General features: G+C 36.1%; 2 protein-coding genes across 2 annotated transcripts; both read right to left on the reverse strand.

Annotated features, from left to right (window-relative positions):
- Positions 1-8,797: 8,797 nt before the first annotated feature.
- On the reverse strand, positions 8,798-10,543 carry LOC142341017 (gamma-soluble NSF attachment protein-like). The gene is made up of 2 exons (XM_075391837.1): positions 10,313-10,543; positions 8,798-10,010 (listed from the first exon to the last, which is right to left on the reverse strand). The coding sequence occupies exons 1-2, from the start codon at positions 10,529-10,531 to the stop codon at positions 9,261-9,263; spliced, it is 969 nt and encodes a 322-aa protein (XP_075247952.1). The 5' UTR covers positions 10,532-10,543; the 3' UTR covers positions 8,798-9,260.
- A 6,169-nt stretch (positions 10,544-16,712) lies between these two features.
- Positions 16,713-23,734, reverse strand: LOC142341018 (tubulin polyglutamylase complex subunit 2-like). The gene is made up of 4 exons (XM_075391838.1): positions 22,952-23,734; positions 22,456-22,765; positions 21,097-21,320; positions 16,713-17,434 (listed from the first exon to the last, which is right to left on the reverse strand). The coding sequence occupies exons 1-4, from the start codon at positions 23,625-23,627 to the stop codon at positions 17,193-17,195; spliced, it is 1,452 nt and encodes a 483-aa protein (XP_075247953.1). The 5' UTR covers positions 23,628-23,734; the 3' UTR covers positions 16,713-17,192.
- Positions 23,735-27,797: the final 4,063 nt, after the last annotated feature.

Here is a 27,797-nt window from a genome sequence, read left to right on the forward strand (position 1 = left end):
CATTTCCATCTCATCCTTGTTCATACTTTGTGTATCGAGTTACTTTCATTTCATCCTATCTTGGTTTCCCGTTTAGTGATCAGACATGTCTGATCACACGTTCATGCATGCTTACAAGTATCTGAGTTAGCGTTTCACTTTTGCAATTCAATAACAGGTAATCTTCTCTCTTTGCAAACTCGCACCGCAAGTAAGCACAAATGAATTGTCCGGATGTCGTTCCGAATTCTAAAAGTTTTAAGCTAACACGCATCGCAAGTGGCTATTGAATTCTAATAGCGTACGACATGGCGCAGCCAGCAAACAAGCGTACTTCGCTCGGGATAGATGCATTCTTAGACAAGCCGACCCTCCCCGTCGTTGGGAAAAATGGAGAGTGCAATGCACACTGGCACTACTTGCAAAGGAGAATATCATTCTCGACACTCTACTAGGACCAAAACCTGGAACGGTGGATCTCCCGTTGGAACCTAAATAAGAAGAGACGATAGTTGCTTGTTCGGCACAATCTGAGAGAGAAAGAAATGCCCGCAATGCTCAGCAAAAAACGAATTGGCAGAACAAGTTTCAACGACTGATTCAAATCGGTATAATGTGCGGGGATAAACCATGGCCACTCACGGATCGAAAAACGGTCTCACTTCTCTACATGAGCATCGGGGTGGAAGGACGACGGATCCTGAACTGCAAAAACCCGCAATTAATTTTCGATACATTGTCAACTGCGGAATTTTGGAAGATTGTAGAGACTGCATTCATACGACCCCGGAACATCACCTTCGATCGTCACGTTTTCTTGGTAACGAAACAACCTCCAGGTGAGACTGTCGAGCATGTCTACGGTAAGCAGAAAGAATTAGCTGAAAATTGCCATTTTGAAAATAAGGAGGAAACCGTAATACGTGATGTGTTCATCACCAATCTGATTGACCCTGAGACCCAAAAAGAACTCCTAAAGCCAACAGTAGAGCCACGACAGGCGTTGGAATTGGCTATTAATATGGAACTCGGGATGCGAAACCATCCACAAACTCAACAACAGAACAAGACTCTCATCACGGCCAGCGTGAATGCAATTCAATTTCTAAGTAACTCACGATCATCAAATTGGTCATTCTCAAACAATTTACAAAAAAAGGCCAATTGCCCATCTCTGTATTCTTCACATTGCGGCGGAAACTGGCTCCCGAATCATCATGATAAATGCATCGCTAAATGCAAGACGTGTAACAATTGTGAGTTAATGAACCACTTTGCCAAAATCTGCCGAAAGCAAAAGAATGTGAAGTCCGAAAATCCCACGAAAAGAACCGTGAATACAGTAGATGAAGAACCGCATCCTAAAGATTCGGTGAATTTCCTTCAGTTGGCGAAACTACATGAATCTGACTACAGCAGTGGGGAGGATAATACGGTCGCTCTTATCCAAAACAACTTTGCGAAAAAAGAACCTCTTAACATGCCAACCAAAATTGGTAATGTTTCAACTACGCTCCTCATGGACTCCGGGAGCGCGTGTAATGTTCTCAATCGGTCTCTTGCGTCTCAAGCAGTGAAAAGCAGCCCAGACGCTTTCTGGATTCACAAGAACGTAAGCCCACAACTCGGGAAATTCTCGAACGAACCGATTCACATTGAAGGCAAAGTACAGGCTGCAATTACGAGCAACGGTTGGACTTCAAATTCGGTCATATTCACGGTCGTCGCTGATATCCTAAAATCTCTCATCGGTGGAGATTTGTTTGAACAATTGGTTCTAGATGTAACACAATCCTCTTCATCCCCAGGTAATCAAGTCAACACCATTTCTTCATCGTCACAATTCAAGGAACATATTGCACAAAATTTTCCTAACTTAATCTCGCGCATCGGATGATCAAAGAATCACGTGGTTAAATCACATTTTCACAAAAATTTCTAACCTAGACATCAAAAAGGTAGACGCATACCTTTTCATCTTCAAGATAAAGTTATTGTTGAACTCAAAAAATTACCAGATGAAAAACACATAAAAAAGCTCACCAATTGTCCTGATAAGTATTTCATTTCTCCAATTGTAGTCATTGTAAAGAAAGACTAAACAATCAAACTTGCACTGGATTCAAAAATTCTGAACAAAGCCGTTCACAAAAAACAATATCAAATGCCTAATAATGATACACTTATCGAATCTATCTCTCAACAAATTAGTGCTCCCGCATTGCAAAACAAAACTTATTTCTCTACACTAGACTTAATGTACGCGTAGAGTCAAAAAAATTTAGATCCTAACACAGAAACCACTGTAATTTTAATATAATTAGCGGCAATATGACCGGCACATTTAGATTTCAAACTGGATTTTATGGTTTAACAGATATGCCGGCAGAATTTCAAAAAGCAATGGATTATACTCTTATCGGTTGAAGAATAACTATTGTTTTCTTAATGACATCTTGACTGTAAGTAAAGGGTCGGAGTACGAACATAAACATTACGTTCTAAATTGTCTCAAACGATTGGATGACAAAAATCTTTGGATAAATCTCCCAAAATGTCAGTCTTCTAAATTACAGATTGATGTTGTGGATACAACATTTCACAATCGGGTTTTTCGCCCGTCGAGAGCAAGACCTCAGCTATTTTGGCTCTTGAAGCACGAAAGACATTAAATAAACTCCGTTCTTTTCTGGATTCAATACACTCCATCAGTAACTTTATTCCGAACCTAGCAGAAATGTCATCCACTCTGCCCTTTATTGAAAAAATCATCTAAATTTCTCTGGACTTATGTATATGAAAATTGCTTTATTGAAAAAAAGCATCGTATTGCGAATGGCCCTCAGAATAGTCATTACAACCAGCAGCTCAAAACACGTGTAAATTGTGACGCCTCTCGCTCCGGTCATGGAGCGACACTTGAACAATTAACAGTTAATGGTTGGAAACCAATTTCGTTTACATCTCGATTTTTAAGTTCGTGTGAAGAACGATTTAGTGTCAATGAACTAGAACATCTAGGGGTAGTTTGCTCTATTGAATACTTTAAAAATTACCTGTATGGCAAACGCTTAACAGTAAAAACATATCACAGAGCCCTTCTTTCCATATTGAAGTGAAATCGTTCTAACAAATCGTATAACAGTCATCTAACTCGCTGGATCGAAAGACTATTACCTGTCCCATTTGATATCGAACACTTGCCACGGGCGGAAATGGGATTGGCTGATTACATCTCACGACATCCAAACCAAAAAGCTAAAAAAGTGTCTGCAAATGATGAAGAATTCATTGTTGCCTAAAAAAAAACTTATTTCTGCATCAGTCAATTCATTAGACTTAAAATCTAATGTAACCGCAACTAATTTACACAAATTAATTCAAAAACATGATCACGCACCTCACATCACACCTAAATTTGAATCTACAACTAAAGCGATTAATTTAATTAGCACACTGGCTACTCTTGTACATTAGCATGATTATTATTTGTCTACGGCGCCGCGAAATCAATTAAAACACAAGCTGTAATTTAAACAATTTAAAAAATGCAAACCCCGCGTCGCAAATACAATTTAACATTTCACTCGCTAAGCGAAATGCAGTTCAATTTAAACACTCTTTCCAAAACTAGAATAAAAAGTATTTCGCCAAACTCAATTCAATAAGCTTAAGTTCCCGCTCAAATATTGCACGCGCGATGCAAGGTGGCATACCCAAGATAACCGATTTCCCCGCCCTCCAAAATCAACGCAATGAGGAAAAGGCCGCTTGGACTATCGAATTGATACTTCCGCCACAACCAGCAGCGTCAACGGTTCTGCAGCAAGCGGCACCGGCAGCCTCCACATCACAGGGCAAACGAACATCAGACAGGAAACGCCGTTGTCCATCGTACTACGGTTTTGACAATTCTTCTTCGGACTCGCCAATCACAGCCCCGCCAAAACTTCCCCACCGAGCGGGAGACGTTGAAAACTTCCAGGCTCCACCTGCATCGGTTGTGGAGACCGTCCAAAATTTTGCTACACAAGCCGAGGAGACAAACATTTCCCTGTAATCGCAGCGGTTTCATCCCCTACCCTCGCGTGCGCCCATTAATCGACCAGCAAACCCCCACTGTGGAGGATGATGTGAGTTTGATGTCAGTCTTCGAAGCTGAGAATCTTGAGATGGATGAGTGGTTTACTTCCAAACCATAAGAACTGCAAAAAACTTGAACTCATAAATTAGTATTTCTTTATTATTAGATATGATAACCAGTACATATATTGTTATTATATATTTAACCGGGTACCAAGTATTAATTTTTAAATAATGTTACTATTATTATTCACAAAGAAAAATATGTAGAATAAGTACAATTTTTCTTTTGTCACAACAAGGGGTATGTGATACCTGTGTACATTTAACATTTCATTTATTTATTTGATGTAGTAAAATTTCATGCAACGTATTTATTTAGTTCATCTTATTTGCCCTTCATTTCACTTCATACTTGTTCATCTTTGTGTCTCGAGTTACTTTTATTTCATCCTATCTTGGTTTCCCGCTTTGTGATCGGACATTTTTAATCTTACATTCGTGCTTGCTTACAAGTCCTTGAGTTAGACTTCCAATTTTGCAATTCAATATAAGTTGCTCTTCTCTCTTTGCAAACTCGCACCGCAAGTAAGCACAAAAGAATTAAGTCCGGATTTCGCTCCGAGAATCACAACTCTAGAAGTATTAAGATGACACGCATCGCAAGTTGCTTTCGAATTCTAATAGCATACGACACCCTCTCCCGCCACTCTTTCGCTTGCTCTATTTCCAATTAATTTCGTGCCTAGTGGTGAAAAGCACAAAACTCTTTCAACAATATTCAGCAAAATTATTGAAGAGAATTGGTTCCATTAGCATTGGAGTACCCAAAATATGATACAAACTGAACGCTAATGGGTTTTCATATTATCTTTGGTGGCTAGTCAAACACTTAAGCATTTCGTTCTCAAATTTAACTGCGAGCCCGAATTAAAGGTCTTCAAAGCAATGACAATACTAACATTGTCGTTGTTAATAAAGTATCAATCAAACATAGGTACACTTCATCTTTTGGAACTCTTTTGGAACTTAAACATCTTTTCCTCTTTTGGAACTCTTTTGGAACTTAAACATGAAACTCTTTTGGAACTTAAACATGAAACCAAAATTCTAGAACGTTTTTTAATAGTCCCATTCCCACCCAGGTAAAAATGTAAAGTTTTAGTGATGGAAAACCCCCTCAACAGCTCAGAATTTATTTTGTGCAGAGATTGGGCGCTAGATGGGACAGCCTTCACGGTCTGCTTGCGAATGGTTCAAGGACAAAGCGCAACTAATAACAAATCCTGTTTACAACAAAATGACGACTTGAAATGAATATATTTTATGCCTTCATATAAAAGCCCGTATTTCCATAGCGTTTACAATGTGTCTTCGTTAATTTTAAGTGAGTTCTATTTGTTATGCTTTCATTTGTCACTATTTTTGCAGCCCCATGACTTCGTCTGTATAATCAAAAATTCAATTGATTTCTTTGAGAGCTATTGTTGGACTACCTTGACTTCAGTTGTTATCTAATGCCGCTTAGGACTTTGAATATATTTGTTTTAAGAAACTCTCAGTGAAATGTTGAAGTTGTCAATTTTTTTATCTTATTTATGAACACATGTAGCTTAGTCGCAGAATAAAAAGGGGAAAATTTGTTCCAAGAGATGCAAAAAAAACATTCTTTGTAATGATTTTTTTATAACTAAAGGTTTCTTGGCTTTCTTGCTACGAAACTTCTGACGTTTTGTGCTTTTTGCATATTTGTCTATATTTGAGGTTTGAAATTGCGCCCTTATCAAATTTTCACATTCAAAACTTTTTCAAATTGACATTGAAGGAATGACAAAAAATTGATTAGTTCTGTCACTAATTGGACTAAGTTGCTTGTTGATGACAAGGAGAAAAATTCAAAACTGCAAAATTATTTTCTTTAGAAAAAAAAATCAATTGATAGTCACTAGAACCGATAGCTAAACCAAAATTGGTAAATAGGTCCGATTAAATATCCATAGAGGGTAATAAGGCATTTGGTTGTCAAAACTATACCCTGAGACAGCAAAGTAAGGACAATTAGAGGCAAATTGTTTATAAATATTGTGAAAGGACGATTTCGTAGCAGTTAGAACTGTAATTTGTTCACTGAAATCTTTTGAAAAGTTCTATTGCGTATTCCTTCAAAGATTTCAGTGAACAAATTAGTTCTAACTGCTACGAAACCGTCCTCTCACAAAATTTATAAACAATTTGCCTCTAATTGTTCTTACTTTGTTGTCTCAGGGTATATTATTGACAACCAAATGCTTTATTACCCTCTATGGATATTTAAACGGACCTATTTACCAATTTTAGTTTAGCTATCGGTTCTAGTGACTATCAATTAATTTTTTTTCTAAAGAAAATAATTTTGCATTTTCGAATTTTTCCCCTTGTCATCAACAAGCAACTTAGTCTAATTAGTGACAGAACTAATCAATTTTTTGTTGATCCAAACATTTTCCGCTGTTGGTTATGTTTTGATTGACGTCTTTAGAGCTTAGAATAGTGTTTTCATAAAACATTTTTAAGTTTTTGCTGTGGGTCAATTTTTTTTTGTTTTTTCCTGTCTTTTTCATAAAGACCTTTTTGATAAGGAAAACATTTCATATCAAAAGAAACACAAGCAAAAAATTCAACTGTTTTGTGGTCATCTTAAACGTTTTATTGATTTTCAATGTCCTAGAGTCTTAAGGATTTAACACTGTGTCGTCAGTAAATTGTTTGTTAAATTATGATTTCTGTCCGTATTCCGTAGATGTATTTTTGTCGTCTTTTGATTCGGTCCCATGAATGGCTAGCTTCCTAAGCACAACTAGTATCAAGAGAAGTTGCAAGTTAATCTGTTGTAAATATAAGTTGAAAGCTTATGGTTTTTATGTTTGTTTAAGATATTTGTTTTAAAAAAGTCGGTGGATTTTTGATCCTGGTCATTTTTCTGATTTCTTTCAAATTTTTAGCATGGTCTTTGTAGCATCAGTTCTCATCCACTTTGTGGCGAGCCAAGATCCGATCTTCATTTTGTTTTTTTTTCAAAAAATGGTTTCTTCGCTTTGGTACTACGCAATTTCATATGAGAATTGTGATTTTTGGATATTTGCCATTTCTGAAGTTTTTTTGTTTTCTAGTCAAAATAAAACACAAATGGACATGCCCAATTTGCGCTAAGAAAATGTGCATTTAGAAAAATTATTGTTTTCTATGAAAGCTTGTTTTCAACGACTGCGACACCGCTTTCTTGTTAAGTTAAATTGAGTTTTCTTCTCGTTTTTGCAGTTGCTTGTTGTCGTCTCACTTATTATTAATACTGGCAGGTCTCAGTTGTTTTCTATGAGGTACAAACTATTCTTGTTAATGAACCGAGTTGACACGTATTGTTTTTAATCAATTTGAAACGTATTTTTGAACTTTGCGCGTTTTGCTCTTCGTTGTCCACCTGTTGTGGAGTCTCATTATTGACCGGTCTCATATCTTACCTAATAAAGTGCTGGTTAAATTGTTTAGTTATGGTTTTAACTGATTCCATTCTTTGCTATTAAGCGTTTTTTTTTTAAAAATAGACATCGAGTTTTGGTCGTAATAAATATTTTATATTATTTGATTTTTGTGTTTGTATTGTCCAGTACTCTCACAAATGGCAAGTCTCATTGGCCCTCTAATCCTGCATTATTTTTCACTTATTTGTTTATTGAACGCTACGTGAATTCTCGAAAAGTTTTTATCTTTTCGTCATTTGGTAGACAATTTAATCAAAACGTGGATGAGCAGGGTCGGAATATTATGTGCGAACGCACATTACCGAGCCTCCTTGTTTAGTTCCAAGTTTTGATCCCACGTGTCCCACCTCGACACAGAAAACTGAATAACGTATCAAGGGGAGGGAAATATAATTTCCTTTGCCGCAGTTTTCGCTAATTGCAATGCAACTTGATCAAATTTAAAAAGTTTTTTGATATTAAGTCATTTCCCCTCATCTGAAGAAACTTCAAAAGTTGTAATTTTTCAACTAAACTATAAAACTAATTCATTTCGTTATTCAAATACGTTGTTCGAGGACAAAAATTTGTTTGTGGATTATGTCAGAAATTAACTGACATTGGTTACTCGAATATCACTGGTTGAACTGTGCAGTTTTATACTATTTAAAGGGGGGGGGGGGGGGGGAGGCTGAAAACACCCCACATTCAAGTTGTCCTATATGAACTGAATGCTCTATTTTGCGTGATCTGTATGGGTAACTTTTGTTCTAAGGCATTCAGTTGCCAGTTCTGTTGTTAGTGCGTGGTCTTGACGAAATGTTCTGATTTGTTAATAACGGACGCAGCTGTTTAGTATACCTGTTCACCTGTATTAAATAAACTTACTCTGTTGCTTCTTTGGTTTTTGTTCGTTAGAATCAGTTGGAGTTGATACTAAGGCAGAGCAGAGATAGAAAAGTAGTTCTACAGCAGCTCTGATTATATCTGATTATAATAAGAATGTCTAATTTGATTGATACTACTACACAGATTTCTCATCTGCTTATTTTCTCCGTTATCTTGCAGCCACTACTAAATCACCCGTGAGATACCATATTAGCGTCAAAAAACCGATGCTTCAAAATCGTTGGCTATAGATCCTTTCTTTGCTTAATTTAACGGTGTGATTTCGAGCCCAATTTGCTCATTTTTCAGGCGGCCGATGCTGCTCATTTTTGGTATCACTACAAAAACTGTTGAAAGAAACGAGTATAAAATTATGCCACGGCAGTATTAAATAACATGCTTTTTTGCGAGCATCCTAATCATGTAAATTATATAACAGGAATGTACAATTGAGATTAAATATGAGACTAAAGCAGCAAATTCGCAGTCTATAGAAAGTTACCGGGATGAGCATTGCAGTAAAAACTAACTGGCCGTGGAAATTGATATCTGCTTTGAAAGAACTGCTACATACAATAGCAAATAGCTACCCCAAAATAGCTACACTAAGCAGCCCCAAACCTAATTAGTCCCTCAAATGAGAATGCCACGGGACCCCATTAATCCTTTTTTTGGATTATCGAGGTCTGTAAAATATTTGCCCGTTTAGGTAGTCAGCCATGAAACCTCCGAGATACAAGGTGGCTTAATGGCTGAAGCTTGATCATCCCGGCCAAATATAAATTATTTCCGAGTTTAGAATTGAATCTCGGATCACGACAAGTCATCTTCATCAAATTCCAAGTCCTTGTTCCCAGTATAGTCGCCCGTGGCCATTTCAGACACAATAGGTTTGCCTCCACTTTTTTCAAACTGCACTCTTAAAGCCTCGTCCACTTTCAAATTTGTTCCTAATTTCGCAAACTCATTTTCGGTGTATACAAAATTCTGACCCATTGTAATCTGGGTTACCGATTTCTGATCTCCACTTTCGAACGCTTTCACTAGCATATTCAACTCGGATGCTAGTTCTTCGTCGACATTTATCATTTTCTGACTCATTTCTCTCGCTTGGGGTATTTTCCCAAGCTGCAAAGATAGCAAAACGTAATGCAGACCTACGCGAAACAACATTTTGGTATTTCCAATTTCTTGGTAAAAATTCCAGGAACTTTCAACCAGTTCTAACGATTGTTCGTATTTCTTCAAACTAAGTAGAATTTTACTGGCGTAGTCTAAACACTGCGTGGCTTCATGAGGTCGATTTGAAATCTTACCGACTTCAAATGCTTTTTGGAGCATTGAAACTGCTGTTAATTTATGCAATTCAGTAGCTGTGGGTGATTGGTCAATTGACTTTGCAAGTTTGTCATAGCATTGATAAGCGCTGTCAATTTCGCCACAGTTTCTGTAATGATTTGAACACTGTTCAATATATTTGGTACAATTTTTCATGTCGTTTTTATCCCTGTAAAACACGGCCACTTGTTCCACCATTTTAGCCGAGTGGAATTCTTGACTTGTCTGAAAACAACAAAACAGATCTAACTCATGCATGGTGAAAACTCACTCTCAAAAATTATTTTTTTTAGCATTTCTAACATCTTGCTGGATTTTGCATTTATATTCTTAGTAGAGCCAAAGAAAGATATTATCCACCTCCCGGTCTTTGGTCTAGTCAAGTCTTCAGGTTGATTAATATAATTCATTAACATTAGCTATAGTTCACACCTGCTTCTTAATCGCTCTATTGTTCTTGGCATTTTAAAATCCGAATTTCAATCTGTTTTGCGGGGCAGTGGCAAACTTCGGGGCTATGTTCATACCTTCAAATAGCAGTGTGCACTTTTGAGAGCTGCCTGAATTGCCTTGTCGATCTCTTTAGCCAACTTGTAGCAAGTAAGTGCCTTCTCGAAGTCTGCAGCCGCACTGTCATAGTCAGGACTAGTCTTCATTTTCCAAAAGGACGTCTCAAGAAACTTCTCGCCTGATTGCATGTGCGTGTCACCCTCAGTCGCTTTCTTGGCACGAAACTTGTCGTCCATTTTCAATTGCAACAATCTGAAAGCGATTAGCATTATTATTTAGTCTGAATGAGAGCGGGTATCAGGCAGAGGCCCGATTAACTTGCCGACTAAAGTTTTAATATAATTTCGGTGAAAATCAATTCAAAATTCTTGATAAAACTAAGTAGACAAATGGCAATAAATACAAAAGTACCATGAAAAATCAGTTTTCTCTACTTTCGAGCAAATATTACAGTATATCATAAATCACCCCCCCCCCCCCAATATTATGGACAAGTGACTAGTTTATTTTAACAAACGGATTTTGAAAAAACGTCTCTAGGTCTGAAATTTTGTTCGCCTATTTTGCAAAATTTTGGTTGAAACTTTTGCTAATAAAAATGAAAACTGTTTTCGACGATCCAAGTTTTCGCGTGATATCTTACGCCCCATCTGAATAGCGATCATAAACATGACACAGGGATTGCGTAAAGACAAAACACGAGAACGAATACAGCCAAGAATTCTACACTCCCTAAAATCCGAGATAAAAGAGTTGCCCAAAGATTGCATCCATAGTAACAAAAACTGGACTACAAATGCAAAACATCTAGTTAAGGGTTGCTGAAATAACAAAAAATCTGCTTTATTGGGGAAAAATCCAAGCATTTGCCAGCCACCCGTTCAATTTTTTCTATCAATTATGAGAATAATTTGAACTGAGGGGTCTCGAGTGGGCGAAGTTACGGTTTGAAGGAGCTGAGTTGAGGGTGATGGTATTAAGGGGTGTCCAAACCTCCAAGGCACTGCACTTTACGCGTCTTCTGAACAGCCTCAGTGAATTGCACAATAAGAGACCATTACGGCTCTAAGATAGCTGCTCAGCGACCTTTTGCCCTCTTGGCTTTACCTGTTTATCCAGTTTTGAGGACCAAAAGTGTCAGATGAAAAATCGATTACGCAAAAAAACGCAAGAAACCACAGGAATAGATAATTTTTTTACAAATTTTGTTTGAACGCAATTAACAATTCAACAATAAATAAATTTTTAATTTAGTACCAGAGGCTCACCGGAAAAGAAAAAAAACTGTTAATAGTCAAAACATTTCAACGAGTGTCGAAATTCCAGTAAAAACATCAGCTGCAAGAAAATCAACCAAAATAATGGCAAAGCAACAAATTTCCTAAATAATAGCAAAAAAACACGAAAAGCAAATACCCACAAAACAACGTAAACGCATATACCACAAACAACAGTGCCCAAACCTTTAAACCCGAGTCACGTAAAATCAAAATGCAGCCACACAATAGAATATGCCACAATTTAAAAAAAAAGTAAAACCCACAGGCAAATTTAAATACTCAGAGGCGAAAATGTAAGAGTAAAATGTTTTTCGAGAGCGCGACCCAATGATCACAAAAACTGCACAAGACGATTAACAACCGAAATTAGAAATTGATGAAGGGGAGAGAAAACCATTCTTTTTAAAAATTAAAAAAATAGCCGACTTATGTCGGGCGAATTGCTCTCAAACGACCGGCGAGCGGTTGGCTTCGTCAACAGCTAGTCACGGTTTAGTGACTTCAGGGCACTACCTCTTTATCCCGTTTCTGAAGACGAAATTCAAATAAATAAGACGAAAACTCGGCCAAGCGAAAAATTGCATAAAAGACAAACAGGATTAATATATTTGCTACAATTTGCTTCTCAGAGCAATTAACAATGGTTTCCTAAAAAGTGCCTGTTAGATCATTTAAGATAAAAAATAATTCAAATATAACTCATTGATAACGAGGATCAGAGATGATGACATTACGCTACATAACAGCAGCTGAAGTGCGGCATCAACAAAGAGAGAGAGAGAGAGAGAGAGAGAGAGAGAGAGAGATAAAACGAGAAAACTGGAGTCATAAAAAATTTTGATCACATCCCATTAACACATCCAGAAACTATGCAGCAGCTTATAATCAAACCTTGGAGGAGGATCCAGGGCCTCTGTTGCCGGAAAAAAATTCAAAAACATGAAAAAATTGCAAAAATTTTAAAAATGGCTTAAATTAGTGATATTAAAATCTTTAAGAACACTCCATTACATCTATAAACTATGCAGTAATATATTATTAAACCCTAGAGGAATTTCCGTGGCCCTTGAGGCTAGAAAAACCTAAAAAATGACAATATTCAAGAAACATTAAAAAAAACTTGCAAGTTAAAAATTCCTAAAACTTGTAATATTAAAAAGTTGAAAATTTATCCATGACAAACAAAAAATTTCCAGCAACCTATTATCAAACTCTAACGGAGGTTTTCTGACCCTTGAGGCTCAAAAAATCTGAATAATACTATAAATGTCAAAAAATTGAAAAAAATGGCAAAAAATATCAAATCAAAAACATGCTAAAATTCGTGATGTTAGAATCTTGCAAGACATTCTATTTAATCTAAAAATTAATCAGTAACCTATTTTTAAACCCTAGAGGGGAATCCTTGGCTCTTGAGGCTGAAAAATTCTAAAAAACTAGAAAAAATTTCAAAAAAAAACTTGAAAGCAAGTTTTATCAAAAAATTGCCAAACTTTGTGACATTTAAAAGTTGAAAAACTACTCCGTGGCCATTAAAAATTCGTCAGTAACTTATTATCTAACCCCTTAGGATATTTCCTAGCCCCTGGGTCTTGAAAGACCTGAATAAGGAAAAAATGTCAAAAAATTTGAAAAAAATGCACGTTTTGTCAAAAAAATGCTAAAACTCGCGATGTTAAAATGTTCAAACCATTCCGTTACAACTAGAAACAATGCAGTAACCTGTTATCGAACCCTAGAGGAGGTTTTTTGACACCTAGGGCTGCTAAAAATAAAAAAATGACAAAATTTTCAAAAAGCTTGAAAAAAATTGCAAAATAGTAAAATTCGCGTTTTTAGCAAGTTGTTTGTCAGTAGCTAGCCACGGAAGGGGGGTCACCGGGGTTGATTGGGGACATCACTGGTGTAGGGGGCATTAGCGCGGTGTGGGGGGTGGGGGCAATAGGTGGGGGGTGGTCAAGGTCAACAATGGGGGTGTCTTCAACCTCTAAGAACCGCCCTTCACACCATAAGTATAAGTATAAGTCTCCAAAACAGTTTGAGCTGAAACAGAGCTGAAAAGCTCTAAGAGCACTTAATGTCCGCTGGGCGCTGCCTGTTTATCACGTTTTTGAGGACGAAAAGTCAAAAACGTCAGATGAAAAATCGGTCAAGCGAAAAATCGCATAAAAAAGACCGACAGGACTAATATAATTGCTACAAACTTCGTTTGAGAGCAATTAAACAATCTTTATAATTGAGTTTTGAGAAAAACTGTGATAGAGGTTTGGCAGATTTTCTACCACCTCCGAGATGAAATACATCGTATTTTTGCTATCCCATGAAAGTTATCAAACGTTTCTAAACTTCGATAAACATGAAATTCAAGTGCAGTTTCAAATGTGAAGACATCACACTTTGCGAAGACAGGTTCACACTTTATCAATACATTCATTCCAAGCAAGAAAATTCCAAAATATGAATGTTTGGAAAATGTTTAAAATTATTTATAGCATGTCTTTGATATTACGACCTTTTTTGTATGAGGATCGAAAACCTCGGACTGTAGTATTTTGCGTATCGCTTGCCAATTTGGTTGCTTTTGTTTTGCTTTGATACATCTGACTTTTGGCTATAACCTCTAGTTGGTGCTTGTACCCCAGCGAGTGTACTCGGAATTCTCTGGGTTGTTAGAGGGCTGTTGTGCAGCTTGCACTGATGCCATTCCTGTCGCCATTGAAGTTTCGAGTGCGTAGAACAGCTGGGTTACTGCATGCATTCAACGACTTAAATACTGTTGTGTAGTGGTTCTCGGTTTATCCAATAACTTTGGCATTTTGATGACTGCTCAGAGATCGTTCACAACATTATCATGCTCCTTTTCCAAAAAATTCCTATTATTGAACAGCATTGACTGTTTGAATTGTTCACATCAAAAAAGTTCTGTCGTCAGTGCGGTCTACACCGACTGCGTCATAGCCAATAACAGCAGGGTTGGAAAGAAGCGGTAGGTCTGTAAGAAAATCGTCAAAGTAAGCGCCCCGTTACAGGGTCAAATTGGCTTGGCTGCAGATCCAGTTCAAGATCTCGTCTTTGTTGTGCTCTAGCGTACCTGTTTCGTAGCTGCCCAAGGGACTTATTCAGATCATTTCTGGTGGGAGATTGAGTAGTTGTGTGTTACCAGATTGGATTTGGCATCACTTTTCTCCCAAAAAACCTTCAGAAAAATTCAAGTTGTTGTTAAGCAACGCAGAAAAACGTTTAAAACAAACAAAGGGTAGGCTTGGATCTCGAATATTTTTTAATAATTTAAGTGTTAATGGCTTGGTTAAATTTGAGCTCCGTTTGCAAATTTTTGGATACTTTCTGTCAATTGTCTTATTGCTAAAAAATATAATGTTTTATGGATGGAATCTTATTCCGAAGGCGCTTACAGAAGTTATTCGTTTAGTCGGTACCATGGTTGGAAGTTTTTAAGAAAAAAATGCTTAGATTATTTCTAAAACGTTAAGACTGTTTGTACCGGGTTCAAGATTATTTTCGCAAAAATGGTAGTTCTGGAGCATATTGTAGAGCTCTGTATTGTAATGCGGAGCCATTTGAGGTCAGTCAAGGGGGTTTCCTGTCTACGAAAGAAAAGTGAGATTTCGCGATTTCTTCGAATAATTCGAAGGTTAGTTATCCCCTTAATGGTTGTTTCCATAGTCGTAATTTTGCCAGCAGAACTAAAATGCACCTATAAAAAATGATATAAAATCTCGTCGTAAATGGCAACTCTTAATTTTGCTTGTCTATTCTATCAACTATAGGATGCTATGCCGGTGAAGTGTCTATGCACTAGGTTAATGAAAGACAGAGTTAATGGTGCATTTACCTTTCTAAAGAAGGCTTCTCAATAAAATTTTTGGTAAGTGCTGCTCCGAGAACAAGCGCAGTAAAAAATAAATTTCTGCACAAATATTTTTAACATAGCTGGCAGCTATCCAGAAAATAGCTGCAAAAGCTTTGTAGATCTGCAGTCTTAAAAACAGTAAAAAAGAAAAAAGATAGACAAAAAAAATTCGTCTTTTGATTGCAGGCTGACATGTTATATTTTGATTAAAAATAAAATCTGTATAAGTTATTGCTGCCTCTATTAGCTGCTCTCAAATAACCTTCATTTAGAGTGACACGCACCCATTTGACTTTATCTCTTTGAATTAAAGTAAATAAAAGTCAATTTCAAAGTGAGGAAGTAATTTTTGAGAGGTAAGTCAAGTGTATTAACAAATATCCTGACGACGAAATAAAAAAACATAGCAGGACGTCCTAGCGTACAATTCAAGAAATTTTCATCGACTAAACAACAAACTAGACCGAGAACGGACAAGAAGCGAATTGAGTAAATCACTTCGAAAAAAAAATCAGATAAAAATCATTTTGAAAAAAATCAGATAAAAACCACTAGCGATAAATGGAAATTTGGTTCAAACAAAAAACTAGGCCTAGAATGAACAATGAATGGATTGTAAAAACCATTTAAAAAAATCTGATCCAAAAAAAACAGTAAAAATCACAGCGAAATTGCCGCATGTGAACAAAAAAAACCGCTAGCGAGAAAGCGAATTTTTGTTCTAACACCGTTTTCTCACTCTACTTTAAAATTAGAGTGAAAAAATTTCACGCCGTAAAACCTCAAGCTTTTTCGCTCCACTTCCTGTTTCGGCGTTCCCAAAATCAGTACTCCAATGTGACTTCAAAAATCATGAACATGTGTGAACAGATCTTTAAAAAAAGACAGCGACCTAATACAATTCAAATTCTTTGAATTGTAAAAAAAAAAACCAAGAGAAGGCCAATAATAGCCCCAGCTATCGCGGTGCGGCTATTAATAGAAGTTTTCATGAAGCAAGCGAGCTGCAATCCGTTGGGTAAAAAGTGAACATCTTATATCAGAGACAAGCTTAAAATATAACAAAACATTTCCACTAACAAAATTTCATCATTGCCATGGATTCTTAGAACTGTTTCTAATTAAACATTTCGTAAACTTGACTTTAGGACATCTGGTGAGCCACCGTTGCCATTTCCCTTTAGCTCAGAAATAACGCATGGGATCCCTGAGGCAAAAACTGCATTAAGAAATGATTAAAAAATATCATAAATTAGTATCAAAGACTTTAATTCACAAAACAGTTATTTCAACAAAATTTTAACGTTATCGTAATAATATCTTTTGCACATATATTTACAAAATTCTCTCGATCCTACAATCAAATTTACAATCTAAAATGTACATCCTATACATATATAGGCACATAAAAATCGCATTACATTATTCAACATCAAATACGATCTCCCCTGTAGCCGCGAAAAAGGTCGTGAAGGTTGTGTCTCTATCACAAAAAGGTTGTGAACATTCGCGGACGCGGACTTAATGACAAGAGGCCGTTAAAACGATCCAGTAATTAATTGTCTCAAGTATCCACCCGGAAATGCCTTCTCAAAGACATGCCCAATTCTATGTGAACTCTTATCTGCAATGTGTAGAATGAGCTTCAATTTTCAGCAACACGCAAGATGATCATGATAAGTTTGTTCGATGAGCAACAAATGATAACGCTTTGGGTTGATGCAGATCTTTCAGCTTCCCGAGAACTCAACTACGTCGAGAATTTCCGGCACTAGCAGCTCTCTGTGCACCTGATAAACCTTGATTGCTTGCACCCTTGGCACTCGAATTTGTAGTACCGGATGCCGAGTTTGTGCTCTGGGTGGTAGACTTTGCATCTGGCTTTTTCTTCTGACTGCTCTGAGCTTGGTTTGCACCACCTGTGTTGCTACTATTGCCACTGTTTGTTTTCGTTCCCATTCTCACTGACTTTGCTTTGAACACTTTGCCTAATAAGGAAGGACGAGTAATTTACAACCCACATATATATGATTAAATAACGCGATAATAAATTTTCATTATTGCCAATAGCTTACACTATTAATGAAAATCAAATTTTGTTGAAATCACCTACGAAATAATTAAATCGGAAAATTTTACTAGAACAAACTATGGAAAAAAATCCCAAAATCCCAAAACGCAAAATAATAGGACGCCGATTTCCAAAATTTGCTCCACATAAAAGTTTAAGTTAACGAGCCTAAAGGGGCATAGGGTAGCTGCGAAGTGGTGGGTGGGGCAATATAGCTCGCCATTACGGCAAAAGCAAGTAAACAAAATCTTTTTCATTAAAGTTGTCAACAACAAAATCAGGAAACTAAGCTGGTAGATTGCCGAATGTAGCTACGAGAAGACTTTCTTGATCGCAGCATAATGAATGCGGGGAGATTGAGTCGAATGGTTATACACGATTGAGGAGTGTCGAGTGGTTATGTAATGGGGTCGGTATGAATTCACAAAACTGTTATGTTAAAAATTCGACACATTTGAAAATTCGAATAATAGCCGCGAAATGGACTGTTGAGACCCATAGTTTAAAAATTCCATCCAGATCAAATACGAAGTGCTACTTAAAAATGAGGTTCCGATTTTATCCTTATTTTCGATTAAAATTTAAAATGTTTATTCTTCCGAAAAATATAGCCCATAATCCGAATTACCTAGCTTGGTATACCTCCAATGAATTTGAATTAGAGCTAAGATTCCCAGTTTCGGTATAATAAGAGAAAAAAAGACTTCAAAGAGGTGAGTCATTTATGATCAAAACATAGCTAACACATTACCGGTCAAAAGTAGCATATTAGATTGCTGAGGCCCCATAGTTAACAAAATCACCAACGACCAACAACAAAAAAACTGCGACTCAAAATATGAGACTCTGATTTCAAACTATCCTTATTTCCAAATCAAACTTCTAACAAAAATGGCCCTCAAATCGTAGAGCCTTATTATCAAACCCGGTGACCTTTAGAGCTTACACTGATTTTAGATTTAATAACAGTGCAGATGTCTTTTTTTGAGTGATATAAGCCATGTATGCTCAAAAATTTATCCCTCGATTGACCAAAAAAACCTATCCAAAAAGCAGTATCAAATGACGTCTTTTTGACTACTAGATGCGATGAAAAGGTTGAAACGAAAATGAGGAAGACGACGAAATAAAAAACAATGAATTCCGGAAGCCACTTGAACCTCCAGAGCAACCCAAAAAATAATCATAGATGTGGAAGAAAACCCAAATAGCTTCATTTTCATAATTCGATTGAGAATGAAAGGACTTAGCAAAAACTGATTTCCAGAAAAACCAAAAGCAAAGGACATTGAAGATAAAACCAAGTTTTTGTAGGAAAACAAACCTTTTCTGTTTCCAGCTCGCCATAATTAAAAACAAAATTTGAAAAAGACTAATAAAAATCCTTAAAAATTTTTTGCAATGACATCATAGTAGAAAGAAAAAACTGAAAAAAGTCCTTGAGAATCCCTCAGAAAATGGCAAAAAATCATCACAAAAATATTCACATTATTCGAAGAGGAAAAATTCACTATGAAAGTTTACAACCATAAAATATTTCATTTTTGGAAACATATTATCTAAAAACGATGAACAATAGTCCAAATGTTTGCGATGGACAAAAATTAGCAAACTCAATGTATACCGGGCCAAAGATATTATTGAAAAAACCGGAATCAAAAAATTTGAATCACCACAATTTGGACTGCAGTAGTAAAAAAAACAATAAGAACTCATAGTATAACAATCCGAAATTAAATTGAATTCTTCAAAGTTGAAATCAAAACATTAGGTCCCAAATTGCAGAAAACAATTTTCTCAATTTTGATAACAAAGAATTTGAAACATAAACCCACAAAAGTCGGAAGAATTGCTCTTGAACGACAGGCGAGGCAATTTATTTCATGGTCTTCAGAATAGATCAATTTTTCTTTATGGGTGCAAAAAACATCGACTCTACCGTGATTCGAACCACTGACCTCCCGATCCATGGCCACCCGCCCTAACCACTGCGCTACGAGTCACTTATTTTTACTATGCTGCAACCGATTTTATATTAGCAACAAGCTTTACTTCTGAGCACTAGAGATCACTCAAAAATGATGAACGAAAGCGTGAAAAAGTCACTTGAGAAGTCAAAGAATGTTCTAGAAGAACAGCGCAAAATTGTCAAGCGAAAAAATTGCATAAAAAAGACACACACCTTTACAATAATTGCTATGAACTGCTTTCAAGAGCAATTAAAAATTTTGTCTATAGTTCTCTCTAGTGTGTACTTTTTCGTCGAAATAGTTACCATTTATCGGGGAAAAGATGGAAAAAGTTTGAAATCTAAATGCAAAAAATCTTTTAATAACAAAATTTACCCACAAAATTTTCAGAAAACGTGAATCAATTTTTCCGACATCCATAAGATAATTTTTTGAACGATGTTTCAGAACCCCATGATAAGAAATGAAACCAGCAAAAACAAAAATAGCTGGCAGATTGCCAGAAAATAGTCGCGATAGCATCGTAGATCTGCAGTTTCAACAACTACAAAACTACAAGAAAGAAAGCTACAAGAAGACACACTAACATCAGGAAAATTGCTCGCAAACAACTAGTGAGAGCTCAAATCTATTAATGTCGAATAACTAAATTCACTGAACGGGGCTCCAAAAAACGTCATTTTAGTTTAGTATATACCACTATAACCATCAATCAAAGCGAAAACATTACACCATTTTGGCGCAAAATTTAGTAGAGAACTTCCGCCACTTGAGTTCAGCTGCTGACACTTTTGAATAAGAAATTTAGATAACGCAAATCGAAGTCAAGGGCGTAAAGTCACTCAAAAAGTCAAAACGGTCAACCAGAAATTTTGCATAAACACCAACACGTTTAGAATAATTGCTTGAAACATTGTTCGAGATCAATTAATAAAAGAGAAATCTCTTCTTCAAACAAGAAACCTCTCAAAGATCCAAAAAATAGACTATTTAAAAAACCAACAAATAATGTAAAATATTGAAAACTATGAAGCCATTTTGCTCTTGATACGCGTCATTGGGCGCTTAAAAACACTTCAACATCAACATTAATATATTATTGCAGCAAAAGTCAAATATTATTTCCACAAAAAACTAACCACAGGCCGAAAAAATGAGCCAAATGGACAAAAAACGGTTACCTATCCTTTTTCTGTCGCAAAAACAAATCAAAGTCAAAATCCGCGCATCGTCGACAAACTTCTATTGCTCGATAAAAATCAGTTCACATGCCAATTTTACTCAATTTCACTCTTAGGTCAAAAGTCGCCTGAAAAAAAATTACTTCAAAATGTCAAGAAAATCAACTCTTCGAAACAACGATGGAGCCAATAATAGTTCTGCTATCGCTTCGCGACTATTTAAAAATTCAAGACACAAAATGCAGTAAAAATGACGTCACACATACAAATCCATCACCTGAGTGGTAGCAGTAACAAAAAAAGTCGCTCCTAGACTTCGTGATCAAATGGTCTAATAAAAATTGAGGACAAAATTTCCAAAAATGCGTTGTTATTGGAGAGAAAACAAAGTTCCTTGATGTCAACCACGATTAGTTGTACTATATTACCTGCATCAAACTTATTCTGTACAAGGGGTGTCTCAAACACGGCGTTCGGGTTTCTTCTCTCACCATCAGCTGAACTTGAGTGATTGTCAACAGCGATGTGATGTGAGCTGAGAAGCAGTCTTGTTGGTGCGAAGAAATTAAACCACTGCCTGGCCTTATTACTGACAGGAATGTTAGAGAAGAGAAAGTGCCATTCTGGAAGACCAAGATGTACTACCATCAGCCTGAGAAAATACTTCAACTGATTACTAATTGATGTTGTTGGGGGTCAAGCAGGCACAACTACTAAAAAAAAGATCAGGACAGGATTCGATCCAGCATCTCTTACCCGCAAGCCTAGTGTCCTGTCCATTACACCAACTGGTCTTAAGCTCTCGAAATTGGGCATCTCTTATAACCCGTTCTGACGTTCTTTCTTGTTCTTCAAGAATTCATTTCTGAAGCCAAGTATACGTAGAACAAGCAGAGCTTATTGTCAAGCTATGTCAAGCTTACTTTTTGCACAATTTACATTAATTGTTCTCTTAAACTTCTAACAGAATGTTTCTTTCGGCTCGGTCACGTTCTACTAGATCTATGAAAATATAGCCCTCTATAGTTTAGTTGCGGTCATTGGTGCTCTATAGGCTCAAGTCCCAATAAGCTGGGGGAAACCCGTTTCCTGGTACACTGGTTGTTCCAACACACTTTAATGGAGGAGGAACTATACGCTCAACTGGGTTATTTTTTCAATTTTCACTGATCGATATACTCATCGTTCAGAGTTATGAGTGGCCTAATCATAGAATTTAAGAATCTAAAACTTATTTGGGGCGCTAACCACTTTATAAAGATTTTTGCTATTTAGTAATGCTTTTTGCTCTTTTTACTCAATACTGACAGATCAACTTTACGTGCAAATGAAGTCCGAAAACTTACATTAAAATTTCAGCGAAAAACCTGCGGATTTTAGGAGTCAACACGGTTTGCATAAAATTGATCGTGAAATTCGCGTGCTTATATTCGCTGTTATTTTCTATTCTTTGGACTGAGTCTCACTATTTACAGGTCTAATTGGCTTCCAAATATTCCCATTTTCAAGTTCGTTTTGGATATCTTGTCCGATTATCACATTAATGACACAATAATGACAAGTCGTATATCACATTAAAGACGTCGAAAGAAGACGCAATTTTTATAATTTGTTTCACTGCATAGCTTACCCAACTTTGTGATTGACCGTAGCTGTCATTTTTCGATGCTATCCAAATTAATAAACCCATACTTAGAAAACATTTAGGCCTTTAGGTTTTTAATCGATTTGAATGGGAACATTTGAAGGCATCAATATTAACCAAAAATAACCAAAACTTAAGTTACCTGAAAAAAGTAGTAAAATCATTGGCTATAAAATGCCATGTTAGTGACCGATCCAGCAACCATATCTCCAGATTAGGTCCAGCTGGCATCTCATTGCGTGTATTTTTGTACACAAGACAGACCCTCGCTTTCAGTTTTTCAACGTAGTCCAATTCAAATATTCTACTGCGTTCGTTGAACTTGGGACATCTTGGTCTAACAAATGAAGTGGAATTGGGGAGAGAATCTTTTGGGTCCGTAATAGGAGAGTAATCTTCATCAGAGTCAATGTCTGCTAGCGATATTCCGTAGTCCCCTGCTTCATAAGTGCCTAAGGCAAATAATAATAATAAAGTTTTTGTAATAAACTTCTTGTTTTTCGAAAAAACAAAATAATCAGTCGTTACTGGAGCCCAGTGATTACCCTAGCGCACCATATCAAGCATTTCTTTCAATTATTGGGATATTTACAAAATCATGTTTTCGAATCACAAAATTTTAACGACACAAAGCGTACCTGCAACTCTTGTCAGCCTACTCAATGAATTCACATTAATCAGTCCAACTTGGATCTGATCTTTCTCAGATCCAACACCAGCTGACCTCCCATCTCCCTGACTGAAATTGAGCCCACCAGGTGTCAGGCTTGTCATCGAAATAGCCCAGCTCAGGTTTATTCCATTCAGCGTAGAATAAAATGCCTTCAAATCGTCCGGTAAAATGCACATCTGTTTCTGTTCCCAATTCGAGAAATCAGATTTTTCAGCTCTTCTAAAGTCCGAAACCTTTACCGAGGTCACATTCGGATGAAATTTCAGCCAGTCGATCAAACCCATTGTCAACCGGTTTAATAGTGTTCTGTAGCCATCGTTGGTATTACTCGTAGCTGTGCCTTGATTTGTTACATATGAATTCATATTTCTTGTTGCATTGGGCGATGCAGAGGCATTCACATTTGGTAATGGGGGAGGATTCGTTTTGATGAGTGGCGAAACGCTGCTGACTTTTATGCTTTTACTACCAGTTGATGAGTTCACCCCGTCGGTGGCCGGGTTATTGGCTACATGCTGCGTATTTTGCCCGTTTGGAGGGTTATTTGCCTTCACTGAATTGTCTGAAACTGAGGATGTATTTTGGGAATCAGTCGTGGCAGAAGAGTCCGTATTAGTTGGAGAATCAACAGCGGGTGGCATAATTTCGATGATAGGTGAAAAACAAAATATCTGAAAGCATACAGCACACTGATAATGGCAAGAGGCAATTCTACGGTAACGTGTGGAGGTGAGCGTGACTGATCAGAAAATTTGTGTGCTTTTATTGATCAAGCGGCAATATAAAAGATACACACTTTTTTTATCAGAACTGCTCGAGAAAGTGCAGAAAAACTGATTGTTAAGAAATTGATGCCGTTTTTTTCTGAAAACATTATATAAATTTTAAACTCAAATCAGTACGTATTTCGAACCGAAAGAAGTACAATTGAGTCAATTTCCAAAGTGGTTAAACATTTACGCTGAAAAATAAAATGTGTATTCCTTGATTTGAGTACAGCGTTGGACGCTCTTGATCATGCGGTGCCTTTGATAAAAGTGGGGAAAATCGGAAATACGTGGACCAGCACTAGAACTCCTTAGATCATACCTAACGAACAGAAAACAGTTTGTTTCAATAGATGACACTAAATAAATAACAATTTAAACTTCAATTTTTATAAATTTCCACTGCAAATTTAACTGAATACTTAGTAAGATACTAAATAAAGAATGCTTAGTAAAATAGTGAATACTTTTATTGCAAGTATTGTTGGAAGTTCATGGTAGGAATGAACTTTTGCTGCCGCAGTCTTGAATCGCTAAATGTGGGGTAATATTATCATGAAAATAAGTTTGGGATTTTCTTTCTGCATCTCTAGAAGTAACAAATTAAACATACCCGGCAGATTGCCGGAAAATAGCCGCCGTTGATTCCCACAACTATGATTGGGATTGAAAGAAAATAAAAAATATCGACAAAAAGTGATTTTTGTATAAAAACATTTTTAAGTGCGATTTATTTTATGTCACTTCGTAATTGAACATACTCCTGTCTCTTAGTGAGAGGCTACAGGGTCTAGTATCAATACCAATACGCATTATAAGCATCTAAAAATGGGCTTTATCCCGTTTCTATTTCTTACTTTGATTTTTTTATACTGACTCTCTTCATTTTGAATTGCTTTGCTGAGCAGCTGCTGTTTAAAAGGACTCTGAGCAGAATGACAGACGAGTTAAACTAGCCTAGATAATTCAAAAAATTTCACGCAAAATGTCGAAAAAGCGGCAAAATGGGTAAAGCGAAAAAAAAGTTCGACGAAGTAAAAAAAAACATAGCAGGACAAGTCCTGACGTACAATTCAAAGAATTTTCATGGAATAAAAAAAAATAAAACGGACTATGAACGGATTGGAAAAACCATTTAGAAAAAAAATCCTATCCAAAAAATTGAAAAGAGTAAAAATCAAAGTTAAATTGCCGCATGTGAACAAAAAACAACTAGCGAGAAAACGAATTTTTGTTCAAACACCGTTTTCTCACTCTACTTTAAATTTAGAGCGAAAACTTTCACGCCGCAAAACCACTCGCTTTTTCGCTCCATTTCCTGTTTCGGCGTGACCAAAATCACAACTCAAATTTGACTTCAAAAATCATGAAAATGTGTGAACAGATCTTAAAACATAGCCGGAAGAATTCCGGAAACGACTCCAAGGATAAATTGCCCATACTTAGGACTTAATAAATATATAAACTATTGTGAACCCTGAACCTCCACAAATGCCATAAAAAATAAGGAAGAATAGAAACGGCATTCGAACACAAATTGAAAAAAAAACTAGAAAAACTTAATGAGTTTTTTAATAGTACAAGAAAGCGTAAAACCTAGTAAAGTTCCTTTGCACTTAGAGCAATGAAAAGTTCGCAAAACAATGGGCAAGTCATAATAGGCTAGGAAACTTCTCAGATTTAAAAGAGAAAAACTCCAAAAAATAAGAAAAATGGTTTAAAAATTTTCAATTTTTCTACCAAATTTCCCAAGAAAACAAGAAAAAACTAATTGATACCAAGAGAACTTTAGTCAATTAGTAACAGTAACAAGCTTCTATTCGATTCCCACTTAAAGCATAAAAAACAAAAACAAACAGGCAAAAAACCACTAAATTTTGTCTAAAAATCAGCAAAACTGATCAAAATCCTCCAAATTAGCAGTAAACTCAAATTAACTACTTGAACACTTCAATTCTTATCACAACAAGCCTACAACTAATACAATATCATAATCAAACTTCATAACCATCAAGAGTTGGAAAAAAACTGCATTTAATAGCCGCACGTGAAAAAATTCGCTCGCTTAGAGAAAATTTTTTCAGAAAATGTTTCTCGCTCACTCAAAAACAGCTGAATGAACAAAAACCACTCCCTTTTCGCTCGACTCTTCAGACTTTTTAAGCGCCAAAATCACTCCAAACTTTTTTATGCGCTTCAAAAATCACTCCAATAAAATTGATTTAAAAAAAAGTAAAGAGATTAAGAAAAGTTAGTAATATCTGTCCTTGAAAAGTGCTCTAAAAACATTCCATTAAAATCTCTAGCAAAGTTCCTATCAAAATCTAGAATACTAAAAAAGTAGCAAAAAGCAGAATCAGAAGATTTCAGCAAAAATTCAAAAAAAAATCAAAAAAATTTGCGGAAATCTTCATATAATTTACTCAATTATCTTTAAAAAAATCTCAAAACTGAAATCAAAATCATCAACACGCATCAAAAACAAATAAATTGGACTACAGGCATCCCCAAATGCTATAAAAACTTGAACACAAAGAGCATATAAAAACAATTTGAAAGAAATCTTAGAAACAAATAATCTTTTTTGATTTCACAAGAGCACATAGAGCCAAAAAACGTTTAATGGAGCAAAAATAAAACTGAAAAACTTCCAAAACAATAGGAAAACCGAATAGGCTAAGAAACTTGTCTAAGTTCAGAAAAAAGCGAAGAACAGCTAAAAATTAAGAAGAATAATTTAAAATGTTTCAGTTTATTGTCATTTTTCTTAAAAAAAAAATAGTTTAAAACCGAAGAAAATGTAATTACTTGGTATCTAAAGAATCAGTAACTAACATGCGTCTATTCAAAGCCCATACAAAGCAATATAACAAGACAAAACGCAAAAAATTGCTAAAATTCGCATAAAATTCAGCAAAATAGCTGAAAAACCAGCAAAATGGTATAAAATTCTTATTAATGACCAAAAACCTACAAACCACTATTAAAACAACCTTAAAAATCACACAATAGCATAATAAGACTTCTAAACCAAACAAATAACAAAAAAACGGTTTTAAAAAGCCGCACGTGTACACAAAATTTCGCTCGCTTACAGAAATTTTTTTCACATCTCAATTTCTCGCTCTCTGGAAAACAGCGGAATGAACAAAAAACCACTCTCTTTTCGCTCCCCTCTTCACTTTTGTTCAGCATTTCATTTCCTGCTTCAAAATTCACTCCAACTAAAATGATTTAAAAAAAGGACTTCTCCAATACTTCTTTGAATTGCAAAAAAATTCTTTGAATTGTAAAAATAGGAGCGCTATATAGTAGCCGGCTGAGAAGATGAGGGCGGCTATTAATCATCAATGAAGTTGACACATGATTACAGATTTTCAAAATTGGAAAACTCTTCTTCAGTTAAAATCATTGCCTGTCCAATAATTGTCACACTGTCAATTAGTTTGTTACTTATCAATTACATTCTGTGAGGTACAATTGAAAACCGTTACCAACAGGTTGTCAGACTATAAGAACCACCATTCACGCCATAAATTTGTCTCCAAAACAGTTTTGGTGAATCACGTACTTGGAGTCTAGCAATCCAAAACGAAAGGCTCTAAAAAACTGCTGTCGGTACCTGCTTATCCCGTTTTTGAGGATGAAAACTCAAAAGGGTCAGACGAGAAATCGGTCTAGCGAAAAATCGCACGAAAAACAGCACAGGAACAATATAATATACTATAAAAATTTTGTATGAGAGCAATTAACAACAAACTGACGTCAGGTAATTAAATGCTCTCAAATGGCGCTCGGGTTGAGATTAGCCCAATGAGAGTAGCCCTTTTTGCGGTAAAGTGACTCAATCTATTGTTCTCAATTAAGTTCAACGGCATTCTAATTCACGTAAGAAAAACGGCGAAAAATAAACACGTCATGCAATAGATTATTTTGTATCCAGGTGAAAATTGTCTATCTAGAACACTTGAAAAAACAAAATGAAGCATATACAGTACCCTAGTAAACACAACACCACTAAACAGATTTCTAAAAACGTCATCT

The sequence above is a fragment of the Convolutriloba macropyga genome, chromosome 6, assembly GCF_964194025.1.
Source record: "Convolutriloba macropyga chromosome 6, txConMacr16.3, whole genome shotgun sequence".
Taxonomy (NCBI): domain Eukaryota; kingdom Metazoa; phylum Xenacoelomorpha; order Acoela; family Convolutidae; genus Convolutriloba; species Convolutriloba macropyga.